The sequence below is a fragment of the Myotis brandtii genome, unplaced genomic scaffold, assembly GCF_000412655.1.
Source record: "Myotis brandtii unplaced genomic scaffold, ASM41265v1 scaffold51, whole genome shotgun sequence".
NCBI classification, from domain to species: domain Eukaryota; kingdom Metazoa; phylum Chordata; class Mammalia; order Chiroptera; family Vespertilionidae; genus Myotis; species Myotis brandtii.
In genome coordinates, this window is record NW_005369442.1 from 1,994,354 (window position 1) to 2,019,846 (window position 25,493).

At 43.7% G+C, this 25,493-nt stretch overlaps 1 protein-coding gene and 1 pseudogene across 3 annotated transcripts in view; one reads left to right on the forward strand and one right to left on the reverse strand.

Annotated features, from left to right (window-relative positions):
- Nucleotides 1–22,117, forward strand: part of SRD5A3 (steroid 5 alpha-reductase 3) — a 37,494-nt gene extending 15,377 nt beyond the window's left edge. Inside the window, exons 2-6 of one of the 3 annotated variants that reach the window (XR_001364201.1) lie at nucleotides 394–536; nucleotides 2,150–2,347; nucleotides 5,509–5,643; nucleotides 8,358–9,001; nucleotides 21,919–22,117. Coding sequence is in view for 1 of the 3 variants with exons in the window: in XM_014548491.1 (XP_014403977.1) it covers nucleotides 394–536; nucleotides 2,150–2,347; nucleotides 5,509–5,643; nucleotides 8,358–8,617 (736 nt within the window). In the remaining 2 variants the exon portion in view is untranslated. Of the gene's footprint in view, nucleotides 1–393; nucleotides 537–2,149; nucleotides 2,348–5,508; nucleotides 5,644–8,357; nucleotides 9,182–10,215; nucleotides 10,452–21,918 lie in introns of those variants that run through there. The other 2 variants (XR_001364200.1, XM_014548491.1) reach the window with 2 other exon arrangements.
- LOC102256834 lies at nucleotides 6,913–8,350 on the reverse strand (annotated as a pseudogene).
- Nucleotides 22,118–25,493: the final 3,376 nt, after the last annotated feature.

Genomic DNA, 25,493 nt, shown 5'->3' on the forward strand with positions numbered 1-25,493 from the left:
AATAAATATCAAAAATATAAATCTTTGTTTTACTATGGTTGCAAATATCAAAAAATTTCTATAGGTGACACGGCACCAGAGTTAAGTTAGGGTTTTTCAAAATGCTGACACAGCGAGCTCAAAAGGTTCGCCATCACTGAACTAGACTCTGAGGATGGGGGGAGAGAAGAGAAGGACACTAAAAAATAGTCTTACCAATGGACATAGACACTGGGGCGGTGGGGGCTTGCCTGGGGTAGGAATGGCTGGGGTTTGGGGGTCAACTGGGGGAAAAGGAGACATATGTAAAACTTTACACAATAAAATAATAATAATAATAATAATAATAATAGTCTTTCTGCGTAATAAAGGGGCTCTATCCTGACAATTGCCTAACTTGTTTTCCCTTTGCAGGTACTTTTCTCATTTCTATGTCATCTCAGTGCTGTGGAATGGCTTCCTGCTTTGGTGCCTTACTCAATGCCTGTTCCTGGGAGCGCCTTTTCCAGACTGGCTGTACACTTTACTCAGAATTCTTGGGGCTGTGCAATTCCGCGGTAATCACAACCATTGCATCCTGTTCCTACCTTTCCTGCCGGCAGGAAGCTGTTCTTGGTATTTCATAGCCACTGTGAGCAAAAAGAGTTCTGCCTCGTCATACCCATCCCCGTGGGGATGCCCCCAAGCCTTTCACTGAGATCTTGGCAGAGCTGAGACTTAGCTCTTCATCCCCGACTCCACAGCAGTTGCTGGGTGGTGTACGGACTGGCTGCTCTCCCCCTGATACCGTTTGTACTGTTGGTAAATTTACATAGACGTCTTTAGACTTAGGAGAAAAGCTTTTAGGATTCCCTTGTGTTTGCCTTGAAACATCTATACCGTCCAACCAAAACCGTGTCTCAGAACTCCAGAAACGTGCTGGAAAATTACTTTTTGATCACTGGTTACAACTGTGATAGCATAAGGCTTTGGTTTCCTGATAAAATTGACTGTAAAGACATTGACCCAATGATTACAAAACAGACATTAAATTTGCCTCAGATAAAGAACAATTTTAAAATGAAGAGTTGAAGGTGAAAACAAAGTGGCCTCAGTGCATGTCAGGCCGGGAGAGGGGCAGAAGTAGAAACATTGTTCTGGTGCTGGCTCTGCTCAGCAGCCAAGCCACTGGCTCCCCAGGAACAATCCCTTTCTGTGTGAGCAGAGGAACCTGTTGCAAAAGATGACGGTCAGGAGGAAGAGCACACGCAGTTCCTGTTTGGAGGGGAGGGTACCCCACTGAGTCCCGCCTCACATTCAAACTCATCTCTTTATTTTGTTTTTCTGAAGATATTTTTTTAAAATATTTTTATTGATTTCAGAGAGGAAGGGAGAGAGAGAGAGAGATAGAAACATCAATGATGAGAGAGAATCATTGATCGGCTGCCTCCTACAAGCCCCCAACTGGGGATCAAGCCCTCAACCTGGACATGTGCTCTGACCGGGAATCAAACCGTGACCTCCTGGTTCTTAGGCTGACACTCAACCACTGAGCCACGCCGGCTGGGTTTATGTCATTTTTAAAACCGGCATTTCTTCTGACTTCTTTTGGGGTAGAGGAGTGAAAGGCAGGTAGGAAGGTAGATCTCGGGGATTACAGACTCCTAAAAGTATAATTTCTTCTTCTTTTTTTTTAACCTGGAAAGGAATGCAGAATTCTTCTTCAGTTCCTGTCCTCCTTTCTGCCTCTGTGGGTGCCTGTGTCTCTTGTCTCCACAAATCCCAGGGATCCCACCAGGTGGGGCTGCTCAGAGGTCACCCCGGAACTCTTCCTGTCTTCATTATTATTAATGCCCGGGACCCGAGACCCGAGACCCTGTTTGTGAGCATAGGCCCCTTCACAGTGAGGGCCATGCCATCTCAAAGGCTTTCACAGGGTGAAGCTGAGTCAGGAGACCTGAGTTTGTCCAGCTCTGTCACTAGCTCACTGTGTAACCTTGAGCCAAATATGTTGACTTCACATGGCCCACTTCCCCACTGCTAAGAAAAGCAGGGAAGCGTTAGACTGGATGATTTCTAGGCCCTTTCCTAGCTCTACTTTTGTGTAATACTATGTGTAACGGTAGGAATGTATAATTCTGGCTTAACTCCGAAGAGAGACATGCTGAATGTGTTGCTTTCTGAATCGCAGGGGGTGAGTTGGCGCTGTCTGCATTCTTAGTACTGGTGTTTCTGTGGCTGCACAGCTTGCGGAGACTCTTCGAGTGCCTCTATGTCAGTGTCTTTTCCAACGCTGTGATTCACATCGCGCAGTACTGCTTTGGACTCGTCTACTACGTCCTCGTCGGCCTAACTGTGCTGAGCCAAGTGCCGATGGACGGCAGGAATGGTGAGTGGTCCCTGGGCACTGTTACCTGAGTCACCGGGGGCCATGGAAGTTGGAGAGCAGGAGACCTGCCCAATCCATAACGTCTTCAGTAAAGACGGTAAAGGGCAAAGTATTCAGGAGGGTCAGAAGAAATGGGACGTGAGGTTTCCCTCAGTGGGAGTGAGGCAGTGAACTCACGTGGAGTAAGTCTGGAGACAGGAGGAGTGTGGTCCAGAGATGACCAGGGAGCAGGATCACCCACAAACAGGAGAAAGGGTCAGCAAAGACAGTGGCTTCCCCAGAGCCTCAGCCTTCCTGTTTGTGTGGGAAGGTGAGGGGTGAGGCTGGGGAAGGGGAAGTTGTGGCGTAGGATTTGACCATAGAAAACCAGAGGAGTAGCGGGCGGCCTGACTCGGGGTGGATACTTGTGATGTGAAGAGGGAGCAGGGAGCCATTTTTTTGCCGTTTAGGTCTTGGGACTGTGCCATTGCACACAGCTTTCTGTCAGCGAGGCCGCTGTGGGGCGAGGACAGAGGAGTCCTGTGGTAAATCAGAACTGCGTCTTAACAAGTCTGACCTCTTACTAACCAGGAAGAGGGAACCAAAATCATGACTTTTGTTTGTGAGGAGGAAATGAAGTGGGTTTTATTTTGTGGGGGGGAGGTGAATAGCTAACATATATGACTGTCATTTTTGTGAAAACAATACGTGCTTACTGTAAAGCATCAAGTTGTTTGTGGTAACTGAAATGAATCTTTAGGACTGAGGTTAACTTCACCTTGCAGCCCAGGCACTGTCGGGTGGATCGCTCATGACTGTTGTCTCTCAGTCCAAGGCTTCATACATTCATCCTCGTAAACTGAGACCAAGATCTAGACATTTCCAACCCTCAGTGAGGGAGCGTTCTCCTCAGGTTGGATTTCAGTATCAGCGTGCCCCTCTCTCTTGCTATACTACAACTCAGGCCTCCATGGCTTGAGGGATGGTTTTCAAGTACATCTTATTGATGCTGTTTTCTCAATTCATGAATTATTTATCGGCTTCAGCTACTCAGCTAGCATCTCTCCACCTAAGTGCTCTGAACTGAAGTATGTTCTTCCTCCCTGAGCTTTCTGCTGTGGTATTCTTGTGCAGCCCAGTATCAAGGCTTGCGCTGTCATTCCTGGTGTACAGTATGGGTTTTCCACCCCAAGGAACTTGCCTAAGGACTTTGGTAACTCACCAGCTTTCAGTTGCTTCGTTCCCATTGGCAGCACCTGTCTCTTCTGGAGTTTTCTCTGGTGGCCGGGCCCCACCTTCTGCCCTCACTCCTGTGTAACTAATGAAGAGAAGGCAGCCGTGGCACCCACAAAAAGCTTTCCTGATACTCCCTTCTGCAGCTGTCTTTTGTTTCATCTATTTGTCCTTCATATGGGTCAATATGGGGAGAACTGATTTCAGGAATTCATTGAGAGAGAATACACTGGGGCATTTGTCAGCTGTGGGGTCCAATAGAAATGGGCTTGGGGTTAGATGGAGCTGAATCTGAGCCTGGCTTATTTAACTTCTCTTAGCCTTGAACCTTCATCTGAAATCAGGGATATTTACAGATTTCAGAGGATTGGTGTGAAAGTGATAAGAAAGAATATCTCTAAACTACCCAGATCTCCACACCTCCTTGTCTTCAAGTCTAGAGAATTCCCCCAGTCACTCTGATGACACAGTTCTATTTTCTCTTCTTCAGAGTACTATCTCTACCTGAAGTTACCTGGGCTATTGATTTGTTTACTCGATTCTAGTGGCAGCTGCCACTGGAATGTGAATGTATGAGGACTAGGATCTTGCCTGATGCATTCACTGTTTTATGCCTCACATCTACAACAGTTCCAAGCTCAATCAACACCATTAAGTAACAAATAAATGAATGATTAAATGCTACACAGATAAGATGCTCAGTAAATATGAGCCTTCCCCTTTCCTGCATGATAATTCCAGCTTACTCTTACAAATCTTTTTTCCCTCCCAGGTAGTTTCTCTGCATTTAGAGTAGGTGACTGGGTAGTGATGTGAATTCCCAGACACTTGCTTCAACGTTTAATTCTATAGTGACTTGTTCTTAAAGCCCTTTTGATTAAAAACTGAATTTTTCATATTTTGCTTACTTTTTACTTATAAAAAATGACTTTTTAGTTATGTGGCTAAGCCTAGTGAATATTAAGAGACTCTAAGTAGATTGTTTATATAGAGCCAGGTTTAAAAGAAATCAACACAGGTAGACTTTGGTGGACATTCATTAGTCGTCATCTCAAAGTCCTACTCCTAGGTACCCACATGGAATAGCATGATCCTTGCTTCTCTTACCTGGATCAACTTTGTAGGGGCTCCCTCTTGGCTCCAGAGCCTCAGGCTGGTTGGTCCTTGTTATCAATGGACAACTTTGTTTCTTGAGCCAAGTCCCCAACTAGCCCGACTGCTTCCTGCTGATCATAGGGAAGTCCTTAATTTGTTTTTCTGATGCCAGTACTTAAGAGCTCTACATTCTTCTCTTCTTCCACATAGCTGGAGAAGAGAGAAGATAATACTCTGAGTATTTCTTTTCCTAAAACGAAATCTCTCTGACTAGGTTCTGTCTAATCAGAAAGGGGTACTGTTTTGTTTTCCATCTTGGAGTTGACTTTTCTCCTCTTTGTGGGAAGCCCCCACCCTTAGCCTTCACTTGCAGTAGTTTTCTTGATTGACTGGAGCCCAACAAGTCAGCATTCTGCCTTCAGGGTCTCCCTAGCAATGGCTTAGGATAGTAGCTCAGGGAGCGGTTTCAGAAAGTGTTTTTCTGACAGTAGAATATAAGAAAGAAGGCATAAATCCAGGCTTAGAAATTAGCAAGGTTGTCACACCACACGAGAATACATCACAAGAGTAGGAGACAGAGCTGAACTCTGTGCTTAAAGCATTTGAAGAAGGAACAAGAGAATGTATCGTTGTGGAATTTTCTGCCAGGTGCCATTGAAGCTGCCTCTGGCTGAAGAACAAATCTGCTTTGGTGTTCTTCCTCCTGTACTTGGGAAATTCTATCAGCATAGTTTTATAGCCATGAGGAACAGAATAAGTGGATGAATGTGTTCTGCTGACTGTGTGATTTTTCAGTTCCCCGAGCCTCTGAAATTTTGCAGCATTGGCTATTAACACAATTCTTATTTCTGCAGTCTATGTGGTAGGGAAAAATCTCTTGATGCAAACTCGGTGGTTCCATATCCTCGGTATGATGATGTTCATCTGGTCATCGGTCCATCAGTATAAGTGCCACGTCATTCTCGGCAATCTCAGGAAAAATAAAGCAGGTAAGATCTTTTCAAGCCACTGCATGTGGATTTTAACACTCAGAAGTTAATTGTCCATGTACTTTCATCCTTTTCCTTCCTGCCCTAATTAGGTGACTAATGGATCAAATATTCATTTTTGGTAAGACGTCTCTCTGGGTCTTGATCTTCCCATCTGTGAAATGAGAGCATTAGACTGAGAGTTCTCTCTGGCCCCACTAGTCCTGGTATTTATGATTCTACTAGAGGCCTGGTGCATGAAATTCGTGCATAGAGGGTGGGGGGTTGTCCCTCAGCCTGGCCTGCCCCCTCTCGCAATCTGGGACCACTATCTCCTAACTGCCCACCTGCCTGCCTACCTGCCTGATCACTCCTAACTGCCTCTGCCTGCCAGCCTGATCACACCTAACCGCCCTCCCCTGCCATCCTGATCTTGCCCCCAACTGCCCTCCTCTGCTGGCCAATTTGGTTCTGATTGGTCGGTTTCTATGTCACCTGCCTGCCTCATTGACCCTAACCACTCGCCTGCCTGCCTCATCACCCCTAACCACTCGCCTGCCTGCCTCATCGCCCCTAATTGCTCGCCTGCCTGATCGTCCTTAACCACTCTGCCTGCCTGCCTGATGCCCCTTACTGCTCATCTGCCTGCCTGATTGCTCCTAACTGCTTGCCTGCCTACCTGATCACCGCTAACTGCTCAGCTGCCTGCCTGATTGCCCTTAACCACTCACCTGCCTGCCTGATCACCCCTAACAGCTCGCCTGCCTGCCTGACCACCCCTAACCACTCACCTGCCTGCCTGATCGCCCTTAACCACTTGCCTGCCTCATTTCCCCTAACCACTCACCTGCCTGCCTCATCGCCCCTAACTGCTTGCCTGCCTGATCACCCTTAACCACTCTGCCTGCCTGCCTCATGTCCCTAACCACTCACCTGCCTGCCTGATCACCCCTAACCGCTTCTGCCTCAGCCCCTGCTGTGGCAGCTTTGTCCAGAAGGACATCTGAATGACGTCTGGAAGGTCATTTGGCTGTCTGGTCTAATTAGCATATTAAACTTTTATTATTATAGATTCTGTTCCCACCATTTAGGGCAGGGGTCCTCAAACTTTTTAAACAGGGGGCCAGTTCACTATCCCTCAGACCGTTGGAGGGCCGGACTATAGTTTAAAAAAAAACTGTGAACAAATTCCTATGCACACTGCACATATCTTATTTTGAAGTAAAAACACAAAACGGGAACAAATACAATATTTGTATTTGCATGTGGCCCGCGGGCCGTAGTTTGAGGACCCCTGATTTAGGGCCTGCACTGCATATATGTGTCTGACCAGTATGTGAGCACTAGTATGACCATGCTGAGTTAGTATCATCCCAGCCAAAACTCTTGACTTTTTTATTAGTTTTAAAACTTGTGTTAACTTATTACAGGTACAGTTTTTATTAGACTTTTTGAAATATTAAAAATGGAATAGTATTATTCAGCGTTTATTGAGTGCTTATTTTGTGCCAGGCCCTACTTGAGTGTTTTACATATAGCTTCACAAATGCTCACTTGAGGTGGGTGCAGTCTTATCTCCATTTTACAGATGAGGAAACTGAGGCACAGAGAGGTTAAGCAACTTATCTAAAGTCCCCATGGCCATCGCCTTGGGATTCCATAACATAACTTGGTGGCTAGTGGTAACAGCCAGTAGGTGTAGAGCCTGGGTTTGGACTTGTGCAGTCTCACTCCGGAGTCTGAGCCCTTTTTTTTTTTTTTTAATGTTTATGTCATTACAGTGAAACTAAATTTTAAGAGACACTGCATGCCATTTTTTGTATATCATTAGTTTGTTATAAAAGAGACACAGAAATTATTTACGTGATGAAATATTTCAGAACGTCAGTGAAATGGGCAGCTTCACATGATACCATTTCAAGCGATTTATTTCAGTCTGTGTATCTTCCAAGAATGTCACCACCTCTAAATAAGAAATAATCCTTGTTGTTTAGAACTACCTTGGTGCCTCCCCATTCTGGAAGAACTTTGTCTCCAACTTTGACACAAACTGGTCGAGTCTCTCCACCCTTTCTTTTGGAGCCTGATCCAACAGCCACTACTGCTGCTTGCATTGCTTTTCCTTGAGATTTTTCTGGAAGCATAATGCCTCCTTTGGTTACAGTTTCTGCAGCACTCCTTTCAACTAGTACTGGGTCAGAGCGGGGAAAAAACTTTCCGAGTGCCTGTCCTGCCATGACTCCTGCTGCAGCAGTTCATACTCTGTGCAGGGCCCCAAGGAGACACCTACAGTCCGGCCCGCTGGACACTGAACTTGGGTAAAGGCTGCCCAGGGTGCAGGCCCTCCTCCCCGTGAGAGAAAGAAGGCGGCCACAGCTTCGGAGGGCTCTGCACAGGCTACTGACATGACGACTGGCAGGCAGGAGAGAAGAGGATCTTTCTCTAGGCTTTGTGGAGTCTGAGCTCTTCATTTCCAGCTTGGAGGACTGTTGGCGTAACAGGTTCCCCTGTGCTTATTTACAGTTGATAGTGTGACCTGAGCATGTGACTCTAATACACAGTAGACTGGCAATGGAAGTGTGGCAGGAGGGTGGTTTGCACGCATGTCTGTCATACTCTTTTCTAATAGGAGTTTTTGTAACTGATTTGGAGGCGGGGGGCGGGGGGAGCGTGATATGGTAGAACCTTCTTTTCACAGTTTCAGACGTTCAGGAAGTTTTATTTTTTCATTTCAGGAGTGATCATTCACTGTAACCACCGGATCCCCTTTGGAGACTGGTTTGACTATGTTTCCTCCCCTAACTACTTAGCAGAGCTGATGATCTACGTCTCCATGGCCGTCACCTTGGGATTCCATAACATAACTTGGTGGCTGGTGGTAACATACGTCTTCTTCAGCCAGGCTCTGGCAGCTTTCCTCAGCCACAAGTTTTACAAAAGCAAATTTGCCTCCTACCCGAAGCATAGGAAAGCCTTCCTGCCGTTTCTGTTTTGAGAGAACCTCAGTCATGAAGAATGCAGGCCAGGTGGCTGGCTCAATTCCTCAGGACAAGGACATCTAGAGACCAAAGCGCAGTTTCGGCAGAGCTATTAGAAACTCTGTGTTTATACCCAAAGTCTTCACTGGATGAGCAAAGCAATGTCCATCAAGAAAATGAAACTTCAAAGCACTGCTTCTGGCAGACCCGGGAGTGCTGAGTTGCTTTACAAAACCAGCCAACTGCTAAAAACTGGATGAGACTCCTCCAGGCTGCTTCAAAGCAAACTAACCCAGAGCGTGCACACAGCTCCAAACACGCACCTACCGCCACAGAGGAAGAGGAGATCATCTGTGGCTTTGTTAGGGACAAATGAACTGGACATCATAATAAGTGATACAGTAAGTGCTCAGTGACTGCTTGTCGCATTTTAATAAAAGCAGAATAGCTTCTGAAAATAACAACAATATGCCATTTCACACCAAAAGATTCAGGGAACAATGAGTCCATTGTAGTTAATTTATACTTTCACATATTACCACAGATTTCCAGTATGGAATCATCACTAGTCATTTCCACTCCTCTCCCTTAGGGACAAATGAGGACATCATAATAAGTGATACAGTAAGTGCTCAGTGACTGCTTGTCGCATTTTAATAAAAGCAGAATAGCTTCTGAAAATAACAACAATATGCCATTTCACACCAAAAGATTCAGGGAACAATGAGTCCATTGTAGTTAATTTATACTTTCACATATTACCACAGATTTCCAGTATGGAATCATCACTAGTCATTTCCACTCCTCTCCCCCTCACATCATAGCCCAACAGAAAGTCTGAAACCTCTTTTATTGAATACTTTTTGACACCCTTTTCAGGAGAGTACCTTAAAATGAAAGCATCTGAAAATAAAGTATTTTTGTATTCATGCATGAGAAGCCTTGAGTGAAATTGAGTTACACTTCGGATTAGATAGTACTGTAGCCTCATTCATATGTAGTTATTCAAATTGGATTAATGTCTGCCTGAGTTTATTTTAACTAGTAGAATGAATTGAAGCTATTGAGGATTAAAGTTGACACTTAAAATAGCTTATGTTAAAATACCCACGGTTAAATCAAAGGGAAATAAATGCATTATGTGAAAGAAAAACAAACTTGAAAAATAATTTTTGCTGAGTGATGCAGCAAAAATTTCACATTCATGCAACGTAAGATTTACTGGCTTATTGACTGGGGTATTAACTTCATTCCTATTATGTAGATGTAGTATTTTGGTCTACTTAGTACTAAAATTTTGTACTAATATATATCTTGCTAAGGAGGAAAGAACCTAATTAGGAATCAGGCACATATCAAACATAGTCTATGTATTTCCTCCCCTGCATCATGTGCCCTTTATCTTCATTGCATAATTAAAGTACCTCAAGTAGTAGACCAAAGCTGTTAAACTGAGATTCTTTTTACTTAATTTTAATATATGCATGTCAGAGCATATTCTAAAGCTCTTACAATAATTCTGCTGTCGCATTTTCCCTCCCATCATTCAAATACCACTTCAATGAGTTGCTCAGTCTATTCGAATAAGTGACATATTTATTTATTTATCATTTAGATTTGCCATCTTCAGGACCGGGACTCAGGAACCAAACTTTCTACATTGGAAATGTAAAGCATATTGTAGTTTGGCCTTAACGTCCACACCAATGGCATGAATAATTTTGAACAGCAAATTACTTGGGAGGAAATGTATTTTGCTTCAGCATGCCATTTTACACTGGGTCAGACTAGAATTTGGCCAATGTTCTGGAATGTCACTGTACTCGTAACTAAAGTAATGAGCATCCCTGTGAAGAACGATTCTTGGGGCCTTGACTAAGCGTCCCCAGGCCCTGCTATCCTTGCTGTCCCTTGCACGCTCTTTCATGCTCCTCCCTTTACTTTTCCCTTTCTTGCCCAAACATTGCATTTCTGTGTGAAGATAAAAGAGGAAGTCATGATGTCCTCAGAGGGGCTCAGAACAAAGTAGCGCGGTCTTTGACAAAAGCTTAGCCACGGAGAATAACTGAGAATGGCGCGGCACTTGCAAGATCACAGTCAGCACTGCTTTTTGTGTCAATGAAAATTGTCCCTGTGCCTAAAGGGAGAGCACCGAAGAGAGTCAGCAAATTCATCACACGGGGAATCCGGAAATCACTTAGGGGTGGGGACTCTTGATTTTCCTGCAAGCTTAGTTGAGCAACCTCATTTCATTCTCTACTACTATTAAATTAGGGGGAAATGATACTGAACTACCTCATAACAGCATTCCCTGGGTTACCTACTGCCTATAAAAAGTGTGCAGAAAATAGCCTTTGTTAAGTCTCCAAGTTGTAACTCATCCCTTATGCTAACACTTGATTTCAGCAAGCAGGGATGATTTTATATCCACAAGACTGTTCTGTATTAGGCGGTTTTTAAAAATTTATCTTCAATTGTTGAAAGTATTACAGATGTCCCCTTTTTTCTCCATTGACCATCTTCCACCAGGCCTTCACCACACTATTGTCAGTGTTCATGGGTTAAGCAAATATGCTTATAAATTATTTGGTTAATCTCTCCCCACCCCCATATTATGTTTATAATTCAATGAGTGGTTATTGCTAGAATTCATACCAAAGATAAAGGAGTCTTTGCAGAGCGTTGGCCGGTTTTCTCAATGGTCAAAGCGTCAGCCTGTGGACCGAGGGGTCTCGAGTTCGATTCCTGGTCAAGGGCATATTTCCTGGGTGCATGCAGGAGACAACCAATCAATGAGTCTCTGTCACATCCATGTTTCTCTCTCTCTTCCCCTCCACCCTTCCTTCCACTCTCTCTAGAAATCATTGGAAGAATATCCTCAGGTGAGGACTAAAAAGAAAAAAAAAGAGCCTTTGCAGATATTTTATATGAAGCTTAATAGATAGTCTAAAGATACTATAAACATTTGCATAATTAAAGTACCTGAAAACTCAAGAACCATTGATGAGTAATATAGCTCTAAATGAACTAATATATTAAAGAATACCTTCAAATAGTAAAGGAGCAAGTAGACATTTTTTATACCTCTGTAAGCAATTTCTGCCCAGTCTTTCACATTACTTTTTGTACATTTCATGTCTCTGCCCTGGATTTAGTTTTGTGGTTACCATTACATATGTGTAAATGTCTCAGACATACAAATAGTCCTTTCTCTTCTGATTGTCTTTTATCTTCATTCAACTGTACCTGTCCAGTCTTTTACCGCCTCCCCTTTTATGATTTTAACCTAAATTCTCTTTTTATATTGTGCATTCGTAACCAAATGGCAGTAGTTGTTTTTTAAAATATTTTTGTTAATTCTTTTTGAGAGAGAGAGGAAGGGAGAGTGAGAGAGAGAAACGTTGATATCAGAGCAAAACATCCATTGGCTGCCTCCTATATACCTCCTTCCTGCATACCTCCTACCTGCATACCGCCTCCCAGGGATCCAGCCCGCAACTGTGTCATGTGCCCTGATAAAGAATTGAACAGATGACACCCAACCAATTGAGCAACACTGACCAGGGCTATAATTATAGTTATTTTTAATCCATTTCCCCGCCTTTAACTTTTATAATTATTTAAAACCTATTCTGAAGTAGAGTTGCAATTTCCTGCTTCTGTCTGTCAGTCATGGTACTCAAAGTTTTATATACTTTTGTCTTTTTGTTTCTGGTAGATCAGCTCCTTCCAATATTTCTTATAGTGCAGGTCTTAGAGTGGTAAGTTTTCTCAGCTTTTGTTTGTCTGGGAAAGCCTTTATTTCTCCTCCATATCTGAAGGGTAACTTTGCTGGATATATTACCCATGGCTGATGGCTCCTCTCCTTTAATATTTTGAATATTTTCTTCCACTCTCTCCTGGCTTGTGATGTTTATATTGAAAAATCTGATGAGAATCTAATAGGGCTTCCTTTGTAGGTTACAATTTTTCCCACCGGCTGCCTTGAGAATTCTTTCTTTGTCATTAATTTTTGACAGTTTGAATAAAATGTGTCTTGGGGAAAGTCTTTTTGTGTTGAAATCAGGTGTTCAGTTAGCTTGCTCTAAAGTCCAGTCTTTCCATGGGTGTGAGAAGTTCTCATAGGTTCCCCGTTCCCTTCCTCTTTCTCTCCTTCTGATATACCCTTATCCTTATGTTGCTGATTTTAATAGATTCAGAGAGCTCTCGGTAGAGGTCTTTCCTTTATTTTTCTTAACTCCTTATTTTTTCTTAACTCTCTTCTTCCTCTAGGTTTCATTCTTAGAGCTCACTAATTCCTTCTCATATCTAGTCTGCTCTATTTCCAGTGCTCTCTAATGCATTTCTCATTTCATTTAATGAGTTCTTCAACTCCAGAATTTAATTATTTCTTACATTTTCACTCTCTTGGTAAAGTAATCCTTTTGTTCCTTTACTGAATTTCTGAGCTATTTGAGCTGCCCATCTGAGTTCTCTTATTATCTCATTGAGCCTCTTCATAATTGCAATTTTGAATTCTCTGTCATCTAAATCACAATATTCCAGGACTTTGGTTGCTGGAGACTTTTCGTTTTCTTCCTGTGCTTCCAAATGACCTTGATTGTTCCTGGTATCTGATGGATTGTTTCTCTGCCTGCACATTTGAGGTAATGATTTTTTTTTTCTTGTTTAGATACTTGTTTTGCTCTCAACAGTGCAGCAACTTGATAGGTAGGGCACTTTCTTTTGTTTTCCAGTAGATGGTGTTATAGTGCAAGTTTTTGTTTTGTTTTAATTTTTTAAAATATATTTTATTGATTTTTTACAGAGAGGAAGGGAGAGGGATAGAGAGTTAGCAACATCGATGAGAGAGAAACATCGATCAGCTGCCTCCTGCACGCCCCCCACTGGGGATGTGCCCGCAACCAAGGTACATGCCCTTGACCAGAATTGAACCTGGGACCCTTGAGTCCACAGGCCGACACTCTATCCGCTGAGCCAAACCAGTCAGGGCTTTTGTTCTTTTCTTGCTTGTACTATTTGTGCCTGGAATCACAATGGATCTCTCCGTGGAGTAGCTCATATCATGGTCCTCAAGTTCCATCCGAGCAAGCAAGCAAGGGTGTGCAAGACACATGACACAGTCTCTCCGTAACCTAATCTTGGAAGTGACATCTCATCCTTTGGCCATATTCTGTTTGTTATAAGGGAGTCAGTATGTTCAACCCACTAAAGCAAACTTTAGAGTTCAGGATTTTCATGCAATTCAGGATTACAGCAATTGGTGTGGGACACGACATAGGAATGGATACTCTTTCTTCTCTCCCATACTCCAGAGTCTACAATGCTGAAAGTAAAATTTGTTAGAAGATGAGTGCGCTCCATGAAACTAAACTCAAAAACTTAGAGATGGGAGAGACATCTTTTATCTTTTATGAAACTCCCTATTTCATTGTTCAATAGTTTTGTTTTTCTATTCCAGAATTCCAGAATGTATAGAATAAGTCCTATCCATAATGATGGTTTTATATGTTTTACTATTTCCCCTTCTCGGAGCAACTTCAGGTTGTCAATTTGTTAAATTGTGTTGTTCTTATTGTTTTATATAAGAAGGACATAGGCTCTTTTTTTTTAAATTTCTTTATTGGTTAAGGTATTACAAATGTGTCTTCATCCCCCCCTTAACCCCCCACCCTCCCCCACCCCCCTCCACCGAGAATCATTGATTGGCTACCCCTTGCACACCCTACACTGGGGGTCGAGCCCAAAACCTAGGCAACTGCCCTGACTGGGATTTGAACTGTGATCTCTTGGTTCATAGGTTGACGCTCAACCACTGAGCCATGCCAGTTGGACTGGGTGTTTTTATTTTTTTAAAAATTCTTTATTAGTTAAGGTATTACAAATATTTCCTTATCCCCCCTATTCCCCCTGTCGTCCAAGTCCATTGGTTTGGCTTATATGCATGCATACAAGTCCTTTGGTTGATCTCTTCCCCTTACCCACACCCTCCCCTACTTTCCCTCTGGGGATTGATAGTCTGATAGCTGTTTCTCTGTCCCTGTTCATCAGTCTATGTAGTTCTCTATATTCCACAAATGAGTGAGATCATGTGATATTTATCTTTCTCTGACTGGCTAATTTCACTTAGCATAATGCTCTCCAGTTCCATCCATGCTGTTGCAAATGGCAAGAGTTAAGAAGGACATAGGCTCTTAACTCAGATGAATTTTATTTGCATTTCCTGGATTGCATTCTCTGGAATGTCTATCAGGGTGTGGCAATTTAGTTGCAGAAGAGTGTGATACTATGAGGGTGTGTTGGAATGAATAAGTAAGGTCTGAGAATGCCATTTTTTGGCATGCCTACTAATCATTTTTACTTATTCTAGGGTGTAGACTTCTCATCAAGATCAAAAGGCATTTTGGATACAGGTAGACCCTAAAACTGGCTAGTAGAGTTAACAAAGGGCATGGCTACCTACAGACTGAGCACTCACTTCAACTTGCCTTGCAATATCCAGGCCTACCTTTCATTTTCATGACTTGACAAGGTCTGTTGTCCTTTACCATAAAATTCAAACTTGTATATAGTAAGAATCAAGAAAGACCCCCAAGGAAAGTACTTAATGGCATCATAGCACCCTGATTTGCCTACTAAAGGAAACAGCTTTTAAGAAAGTGTTATAGGCTCTGTTATAAAGACCCTCCCCTCATCATCTCCCACTTGCATACTGTATATTCTGATTAGATTTCCTAGTCAGCAGTCTTTCATAGTTTCGTCTTAGACAATATTTATAAAATTATCTTTGCACACTCTTGGTGAAGAATAATGCCATCTTAATCTTAGATCTAGGAAAGAATTAAGTCCTCTTGGGAAACAAAGTGGGGGGATGGAAATCATTCATGAGATTCTCTGTACGTACAGGCAAAGGCAGAAAGACTCCTACCGAACTCAGGAAGTTTACACACATGCACTCTTGTGGAGTGTACAGGAAATACAATGGTTATGATATTCCTCCCCCTGGATCAGATGCTCAGATCAGATTTTTTTTTCACTGACTGAATCAGTTCAGTGCCTTATATTAAAAGAGCACCTACCTATTTCCAGCTGTTTACGTGTTACTCCTCTGGAAACAGAATAACAATTTATCTAATCAACCAAATTTACTTAACATCTACTATTTGCAAGCTCTGGTAAATGCAGGGTAATGGAAGACAAGATTTTTTGTTCTCAAGGAGCACACACTTAAGTATGAAGATAAGGTAGATTTCTCAAAAACCTATTGCCTCAATTTAAGATCATGGAAGGAATATATCAGTGCCATCATTTCCCCACCATCTCATGCTATTTATATACAGCTCAAATCCTGATGCTTGATAGAGTGTAGGACCACCCACAGGGCCAGTTTCATGAGCATGCAACCTCTGCCGTTGCACAGGGCCCCACTCAGAAGGGCGCCATGCTTGAATTAATCCTATGCAGTTGCTGCCTTGGAAAATCTCAATAATTATTTTTGAATCTGTGTTTGGTTAAGTGAAGTCCTGTGGGACCATGGAGCATGCATGTGAGCAGTGGGACACAACGGGAGGCACCGCCTGCACGTCTGCAGAGGGCTCGGGCAGTGCAGGTACCCCAGCATACCCGCACATGCTCAGAGCAGTTCAGGGCGCTGCTGGGCGGGCGCCTGGGCCACATTGCAGTGGTGATGGTGATGGCAGCAGTAGAAGCAGAGGCAGCAGCCATGGCAGTTCTGGCTCCAGAGAAGGGAAGTGGCTCTGCATGGGGACTGCCCAGCCCCTCAGTGGTGGGCCAGCTTGCCAATCCCTGTGTCATCTACACAAATATCAGCTCTCCAATCTGTTGGGGACAGTAACTGCTGGCACTCAGGCAGCAAACTTTATAGGTAAATTAGAACAAAGTAAGAATGTAAATATGAGCATTGCAATAAAACATTTCAAGGAATTACTAGAATTTTCTTAAAAGGTTTAGGATCTCTAGTTTTGAAAACTGCTGCAACCTTGCAACACAAATAACCACAGTTGTAGAAATAGAAATCAAATGTAAAGATCATCACACTCTATAGAAAATAACACTAGCTTCATATGAAGGTTTGAATTAACCAATTTTTTTTTGTTAATGAGGAAGGTAATTAAAATTGTTTTCCCACTCTGGCTGGTGTGGCTCAGTTGGTTGAGTGTCATCCCGTGCACCAGAAGGTTGCCAGTTCGATTCCTGGTCAGGGCACCTACACAGGTTGAGTGTTTAATCCCTGGTTGGGGTGTGTATGGAAGACAATGGATGGAAGTTTCTCCCTCACTCTGATTTCTCTCTCTCTCCCCCTGTCTCTCTCCACCCCCCTCCCGTCTGCTTTCTTTCTCTCTAAAAATCAATTAAAAACTTAAAAAAATTGTTTTCCTTTGTAATTGAAGCTACAATGACAGAAAGCATAAATAGGACTTTTGAATTACACCCAAATCATGAAGCCACTTTCTGTTGACTGAAGAAACTAAAACACTATTGTATAAATTTATACTTAAAAATAAATTCAGATTTACATAAAACTAATTCATATGAAGAATTAAATCTGTTTAGAAAAATTAAAGTACTAACGTTTGTATTTCAAAATAATGTATTAGAAATGTATCTTAGTGTTGTCACAGCCTGTAAAGATTCCTAACAATTGCATCAGCAGGTTCTTTTCAAAATGAAAATGATCTAAATTTATTTGTGATTGTACATTTGCCACAAGCGACTGATGTAGCTTTCAGTCGTATCTCTTGAAAAAGAAACTGCATGAAATGAACTTCTGATCTATTGAAAATGAAAATAAAATGAAATAAAATAATAAATCTTGATGAACTTTCAGACCAGTAAGCTAGAAAATTTTCATAATCAATCAAGATATCACATTAATAAACTATTATTGTTTATTGTATCATGTAGAAGTAACAGCAAAGGTATCATTTTTGTAATTTTTAAGTTCATTGAGTTACTCATGTATTACTATTATCCCTATTACATTGGTACCTCTCACTGCACTTTTTTTTCCTGCTTTATAAACATTTTCATTTTGTACTGGGCCCAGCAAATTATGTAGCCAGCCTGACCAACAGGTAAGAGTATTGACAAATTTCTATCATAAGCTATTATGGAAGGCAACAGCTCATGGTTATGAATCCTTAAGAAGTGTAGAAAAAGCCCTAGCTGGTTTGGCTCAGTGGATAGAGCATTGGCCTGTGGACTAAAGAGTCCTGTGTTCGATTCCAGGCAAGGGTACATGCCCGGACTGTGGGCTTGATCCCCAGTAGAGAGGGTGCAGAAGGCAGCCGATCAATGATTCTCTCTCATCATTGATGTTTCTACCTCTCTCTCCCTCTCCCTTCCTCTCTGAAATCAATACAAATATATATTTTTTAAAAGTGTAAAAAAGAGCAAGAAAATGCATGTTCTTGGTATGTTTCATACAAAATCTATCAACTCGTAGGCATTTAATCTATGTGAAAACAGTGTAATAATATGGCTAGAGTGCGGAATTTGGCATAAGGAAAAATCTGTATATGATCCAAAACGGATGTTACAAAAAAAGCACTTTGAGACAATACTTCCACTGGGTTGGCATCTCATTAAAATTATGGTTTTTGCCATCCAAAGAACGAGTTTAACAGGAATCAATAGCAATTCAAATGAGGGTCAAACTCAGGTACATTATAAGCAGTAAGCCTGTCAGACTGTCCTTCTATCAGCATTCTGTGATTTTCAGTTACGGAAAGCTATTTTTCCAAAGAAACAGCACCACAATACAGACCCTGTTCTATTCTTAGTTCCTTCAGAACTGACAACTCCCAATAAACTTTGTGCAGAAACAAAATCACAATAGAGATGACTGACATTTGAAAATAAAACATCAAGCACTTAAACCCAATTTGCTTCCCATAAGGCTAAAAGAGATTCACTTAATTATAATTGTTTTTATTTTTTATGATTATAAAAAATATGTAAAACAAATGTATTGCAGGGATTGAGACACATAAAGAAGATGCACATTTATGCAAAAATAATTTTAGTTCTATCTTCTTGACTTAATGAAAGTATGGATTTCTAAGTGATATAATTTTGTGTCAGTGCTTTTAATGAGCCCACTTTAGCCACACTTCTAGTACTAATATTATGACAGTAGATGGAGAAAAGCTACAAGCATGTACAGAATTACAGTGAAAGACATCCTAAACAATGTTTTTAAAATTAGGAAAAACAACTGCAATGCATGTAAGAATAGAATGAGAAAATAAATGTCCATAATATATAAAGCCCTCTTATAAATCAGTGACATTTTTGGCAACATGCCTCCATTTTCTAGGCCGCCTGTACAATGTAATTTAACATTGGAAGAGAAAAACAAGTGAAGAGGAACTGAATGAGGAGAGAGTAGAAAGGCTTTTCTCTGTCTGGGTGGTACTGGGTGAATGGAATGGAATGACTGGGGACTCTAGGCTGGCAGAGCCGTGAGCATTTATTAGCCCCTGCTCCCTCCCTTCCCACCCAGTCCTCCCGCCTGTGCCTCTCTGTATCACTACCTAGCACCAGAAGTTCTGGTTTTAAAGTGAAAATAACTTAATGAGTTAGAACAGGGTCAAAGAGAAAAGTGTCTTGTTTATCAGATAGTATCTCAACAACACAGTGGTTAAATTTAAAAAATAAAAAATGAGACTATTTATCCCGGTGCAGTATCCCAGGAAGGGTGGGATGTGGCATGTTTGCTGCAAGCCTCTTGTTCCCATTAGGTGTGATTCCAGTTGTATGGAGGGTGTACGGTTAGGGTATTCTTATATTGTAGATCTGTAAATAACCATGTATGTATGTGAAAGTTGGTCAGCAAAGGAGGCTGATAGGAAACACATTGGTTCATTTGAAGTATGTTGTGGAGGAGAGCTCTATGGATACCCAGACCACAAGAAAGATGAAGTCAAGCCATGGCCAATTTAGCTCAGTGGATAGAGCGTCAGCCTACAGACTGAAGGGTCTAGGGTTTGATTCTGGTCAAGGGCACATACCCAGGTTGCAGGCTCCATTCCCAGTAGGAGGCGTGCAGGAGGCAGCTGACGAATGATTCCCTCTCATCATTGATGTTCTATCTCTCTCTCCCTCTCCCTTCCTCTCTGAAATCAATCCTATATAATAAAGAGGTAATATGCAAGTTGACCCTCACGCTGTAACGTTGTCACAAAATGGTGGTGCACACAGTGGGGGTGGGGCAGCAGGGGCGGGGCTGGTGGCCGCTCTGTGCGGCTTCCACCAGGGTTCCTGTGGCCCTGCAGGGGTGTGGGGGTCCCGGCGGCCGCTTTGTGCGACTTCTGCAGCCCTGTGTGTGCTCCATGGGGGCGGGGCCTGGTGGCCGCTATGCATGGCCTGGAGGCAGGGCATCGGGACAGCACTCCAGGACTCGGGGCTGTTCCGCAGCTCGCTGGCCATGTGGGGCGGGACTCCAGGACTCAGAGCAGTCCCATGGTGCAGGGGAGGGGGGAGGGAGGGCCAGGGGGGAAAGGGCCCCAGGTCTCACGTGATTTCGCATGATGGGTCACTAGTAAAAATAAATTTTTAAAAAAGATGAAGTTAAGCCTAAAATATCACTGGAGGCAAAAATGACAAAAGTGAAGCTATCCTACTTTGGGCACATGAAGAAAAGGCAGGGTTCTTTGAAAAAGACAATAATGCTGGGAAAATAGAAGGCAGCAGGGAAAGAGGAACACAGAATATGAGAAGGATTGGCTCCATAAAAGAGGCCATAGGCATGATTTTGCAGGATCTGGGTAAGATTGTAAGGACAGGACACTGTGGACATCATTCATTCACATGGTTGCTAGGAGTCAGAGCTGACTCAATGGCATGTCTCTCACACACACACACACACACACACACACACACACACACACACACACACACACACACACACACACACATACACACATCTGGAAAGGAGTAAGCTTCTTGCTCCAGCACATAGAGAAAGAATAGCAAACTGGCAGATGGTATGCCAGACCCAACTTGTGTAGGTGTTGTTTTACCAGCACAGTTTTATAAAATTTTGAAATGTGATTGTAATGGTTAACTTGATATGTCAATTTTGCTAAGCTATGATGCTTGTTTGTTCAAATACTAATCTAGAAATTGCTGTGAAGATATTTATAGATGTGATTAACATCTATGATCAGTTTATTTTAAAGGAGATTACCCTCAATAATTTTGGTGGGCTTTACCCAATAAGCTGAAGGTGAGCAAAATCTGAGGTCTCCTGAGGAAGAAAAAATTCTACCCCAGGACTGTAATATAAAAATATTGCCTGAGTTTCTAGTCTGCTGGCCTGCCTTGAAATAGACTTATCAGCCCCAACAATCACCTGAGCTAATTCCTTACAATAACTCTATATATGTATACAAACATATATCCTATATAATAAAAGGCTAATATGCAAATCAACCAAACGGCCGAATGACCAGTCGCTATGATGCGCACTGACCACTGGGGGCAGACGCTGAACGCAGGAGCTGCCCCCTGGTGGTCAGTGCGCTCCCACAGGGGGAGCACCGCTCAGCCAGAAGCCGGGCTCACAGCTGGCGGTGGCGGGAGCCTCTCCTGCCTCCATGGCAGCACAGGGAGCAGGCCTAAGCCGTCAATTGGACATCCCCCAAGGGCTCCCAGGCTGTGAGAGGGCACAGGCGGGGCTGAGGATCCCATTCTCCTGGCCCCCCAAGTGCATGAACTTTGTGCACCAGGCCTCTAGTATACTTATATATGCACATATGTATATATGCATATATATATGTGTGTGTGTGTGTGTGTGTGTGTGTGTGTGTGTGTGTGTATATATATATATATATACATATATCCTGTAAGGGAATTTGGGAAATGTCACAGCAGTTAGCTGTGGCCATACAGCTAGGTTCTAGCTAATCTATCTATATATATATATATATATAAAAGCCCAGCGACTGGAATGGCAGAACGACCATAACAACCAGTGGCACTGCAGCAGCCAACCAGCCTGAATCGGCCCCCAACACCCCAAATGAGGGTAGGGCTGGCCGGCCAACAGCCCACGGCCCTTCCCCTCCACCAGTCTGGCCCAATGGGCCCTCATTGGGGTGGGCCAGCTGGACCCCACCCATGCACAAATGGGAAATGTCACAGCAGTTAGCTGTGGCCATACAGCTAGGTTCTAGCTAATCTATCTATATATATATATATATATAAAAGCCCAGCGACTGGAATGGCAGAAACAGATGTGTTTTGTGGACATTTCCTTAAAAGACATGTACCCGTTTCCCTGTTCTTTTTTCAGCCAGTCCTGCCTGGAACAGGCTGTTAGAGCTCTCACAGCCTTACTGCATCATGAAGATAAAGGCCACACCCTAAGAATAATAGAACAGAGAGCTGGAAGGAACCTGGATGCTTGGTCACTATGGAGCTGCAGAATTTGTTCTGAAATGCCTCTCTTGAAAGAAAAACATCTTGCCCTGACCAGTTTGGCTCAGTGGATAGAGTGTCGGCCTGCGGACTGAAGTGTCCCAGGTTCGATTCCAGTCAAGGGCATGTACCTTGGTTGCGGGCACATCCCCAGTAGGGAGTGTGCAGGAAGCAGTTGAATCGATGTTTCTCTCTCATCGATGTTTCTAACTCTCTATTCCTCTCCTTCTCCCTTCCTCTCTGTAAAAAAATCAGTAAAATATATTTTTAAAAAAAGAAAAAGAAAAACATCTTATCAAATTTATGCTAGATGCTGTTTTGGATTTTCTGTTACATTTAGTGAAATGCAGTCCTAATTTAAAATTAGAAAATTTCACATAAAACTTTAGATCTCTTGTTTCTTCCTTGACAATTTAGAATGTCTGGTAAACTTGGGGAGCGCCCTGCAGCTGGGGCTGGGGTACCAGGGAAGAGCAGAAGGAGCGCAGGTGCTGGGGGTGGGGTGGGAGACCGAGGGACCCGCCTAACTCATGGCAGGGGAAGGGTAATGGGCAGCTTTTCTTCTTTTTCCTGAAACCCCTGGTGGGCCACCCTGAGGAAAGGCCTCCACTGCTCTAGTCTCAGGTTTGGGTCTGTAAAGACTGCCCCCTATGTGGCTGCATGGTGGCTTCCCTCTCCTGACCATCCCCCACGTGCCGGAATTGAGTTCCCATTCAGAAAAATCCCCTCCCACTTCCTGGAGCCCCTCTCCTGCTACCCCTTCCCTTCCTCTCTCCAGCTCCTCCCCTGAAGTTCCCCAGGAGAAGATATTTGAAGGGAGCTCCCCAGGGACCTGCCTGGTGTTGGCCAGGCCTGCGGGGGAGCAGTGGGGAGCACACTGGTCTCCCCCAGCCCCACCAGAACTCACTCTGGGCCCTGGGAACTGGCCCCATATATCAGCCTCATTTTCTCCTGCCTGCCCAGACTAGCTATGGCCCCCTTCCCACTGACCCCTTCTCCCTTCATAAAGCCACCACCACGTCATCATGATGGCCACTCCTTCATAAAGGACCCTTTGTTTGGGAGCAGGCCTAGGGACTTCCATACCAGTCTTCACCACCCCTTGCCCAAAATGGAGCGATTCCTCTGGGTGAGCACCGTGAGCCCGGTCAGCTGGGAGTGATACGTGTACTTCCCAGTGCTCTGCCAACTGCAGGAGGCCCCTGGAGTATCCCTGCTAAGAATCAGCCCACTCATTCGCCCGTCGGTCCAGCGCCCAGCCCTCTGTGCCCCTTTTTGGAAGAATGGGACACCAGCTGCCCGGTTCCATTCTCTAGCTCCTCAGAGGCTCCTGGCTTCTCTGGGATGACAGAGGCCCCCGCCCGGCTCAGGATGGACCACTTTTCTGCAGAACATGGGAAACTCCCCACCCCACCTGCCGTTCAGAGCCCTGCAGAGCTGCATCCCGCTTCCCATCTAACCTCACCCTGGGCAGAGACCGTCAGCATGGCCCCAGTGGGGTGCAACCCCACCTCTGCCCCTTTGCCGTCAAGGACCCTCAACGGTTGCTTGCTTTAGACTGGACTAGAGACCCTAACCAGGTTATTTTCTTTATTGAAATTCCTAGAGGCATTTGCGCCTCCATCCCTGACATGGATGCTGGGTTGTTACGTCTACAAACAGTGCGATGGGCCCTTGTACGAATTTATTTTGTCCTCCTTAGGCTGTTTCTCCAGCTACCTTTTGGGGGGAGTGGGACAGAATGGAGAAATCTCTTTGCATCATTTTCAGCAAGAGTATTCCCAAATTGGTGTTGTCCACTAAGAAAGATGTTTCTGGTGCTGGTGGAAGCAGGGCTGTTCCTCTACCCTTTGGGATACCATGTCAGTCACAGTCCTGCAGGCCTGCCTGTGGGGAGAGGGAGGGCAGATCTCAGTGCCCGCAGACTTTTCATGGCGGGGAAGCTCTACTCCCAAAGCATGGGGACAGGAAACAGAGGGTCTCCCACACCAGGGCAGCAACTTTTCTCGTTTTGTTACGCGGAGTTTGGGGCGAGCAGACTCTCCTTGTGTGGGTTCTTGTCCTGCGAAGTTTGAAGAATAAAATTTGAGGACTGAAATATTTTAAATAAAAATGTGGGAGTTTATTACAAGCGTATACAAACTCCCCCTGCGGGGAAGCTGGGGGCGGGGGACAAATGGGAAAAACCTGCTCTCTCTCTCTCTTTCTCTCTAATGGGAAAAAATCAGTTCAGTTCCTGAGTTTCTTTGTCTATGGGTTTATAAAGGCTGGCTGCTCTTTGTCTCTTCATGACCCTTTCTAATGGGACCCTCCCTTAATTTACGTCCCCTGTCCTCTCCTAATCGGTCACTCTCCTGCAGGATATCCATTTCCAAGTTCAAAGCCCACCCAGTGCCCCCCTCTTCCCCTTATCTTGTAACATTCCTCTATCCTCTGTGAATGTATGTCTTCATACCTCCTGGGCCCCCTTTCCCTGATATTGCCTTTCCTGTCTCTAAACTCCTTTCAATTTTAAAGACCTTCATCTATTTTAATGAATTTGTATTCATCTAGTCCACATGATTTTGACCCAATTTCTCACTAATACTCAAGCCTTGCTTTAGTGAAAGAGCATCACTCCCTCCCAATTTCCATCCAACCAGCTCTCTGCCCTGAATCACACCACCAAACTTCTTGCATTGATTTGGTAATGGAGGGAATAGCCTAAGATGGTTTCCTTTCATCTGGAGGAAGGGCTTAGAGGATGGAGGTTGGGGCCTCAGTGGCTGTCAAACCTAAATGGACCTGGCAATCATTTGAGGAGGAGGGATATTCTGAGTTGAAGGATTCTTGGTGAGTTAAAGACCAATTCTTGTCTTTGGCTACGAATGGACTCACTAGGATGCGAGCAAAAAGTAAAATGAACTCTATCTCTCAGAATTAGTTAAATGACAAAGAATGTGCAGGAAACCCTTCCAGCCCTGGCCGGCATGGCTCAGTGGTTGAGCATCGTTCGTGCATGAAAGGTCATCCATTCAATTCCCAGTCTAGATACATGCCCAGGTTGTGGGTTCGATCCGATCAATATTTCTCTCTCTTGTGGATTTTCTTTTCTCTCTCTCCCTCTTCTTTCCTCTTCCTCTCTAAAATCAATAAAAACATATTTTAAAAAAATAAAAGAAAACCCTTCCAAACTGCTCAGGCCTTTTGGGAGGAAGGTATGTGTGTGGAGAGAGGCTGACCCTAAAGGGGAAGGTATGACAAGATCTGAAACCTGTGTGTTTGAGCCAGACTATCTCTATATCTAGATTCATTTTTGTCTTTTCTTTTTTAATTGAATTTATTGGGGTGACATCTACACTAATAAAAGAGAAACATGGTAATTAGCGTATGACTGCTACCCTTCCCATTGGCTAATCAGGGAGATATGCAAATTAACTGTCAGCCAAGATGGCGACCGGCAGCCAGGCA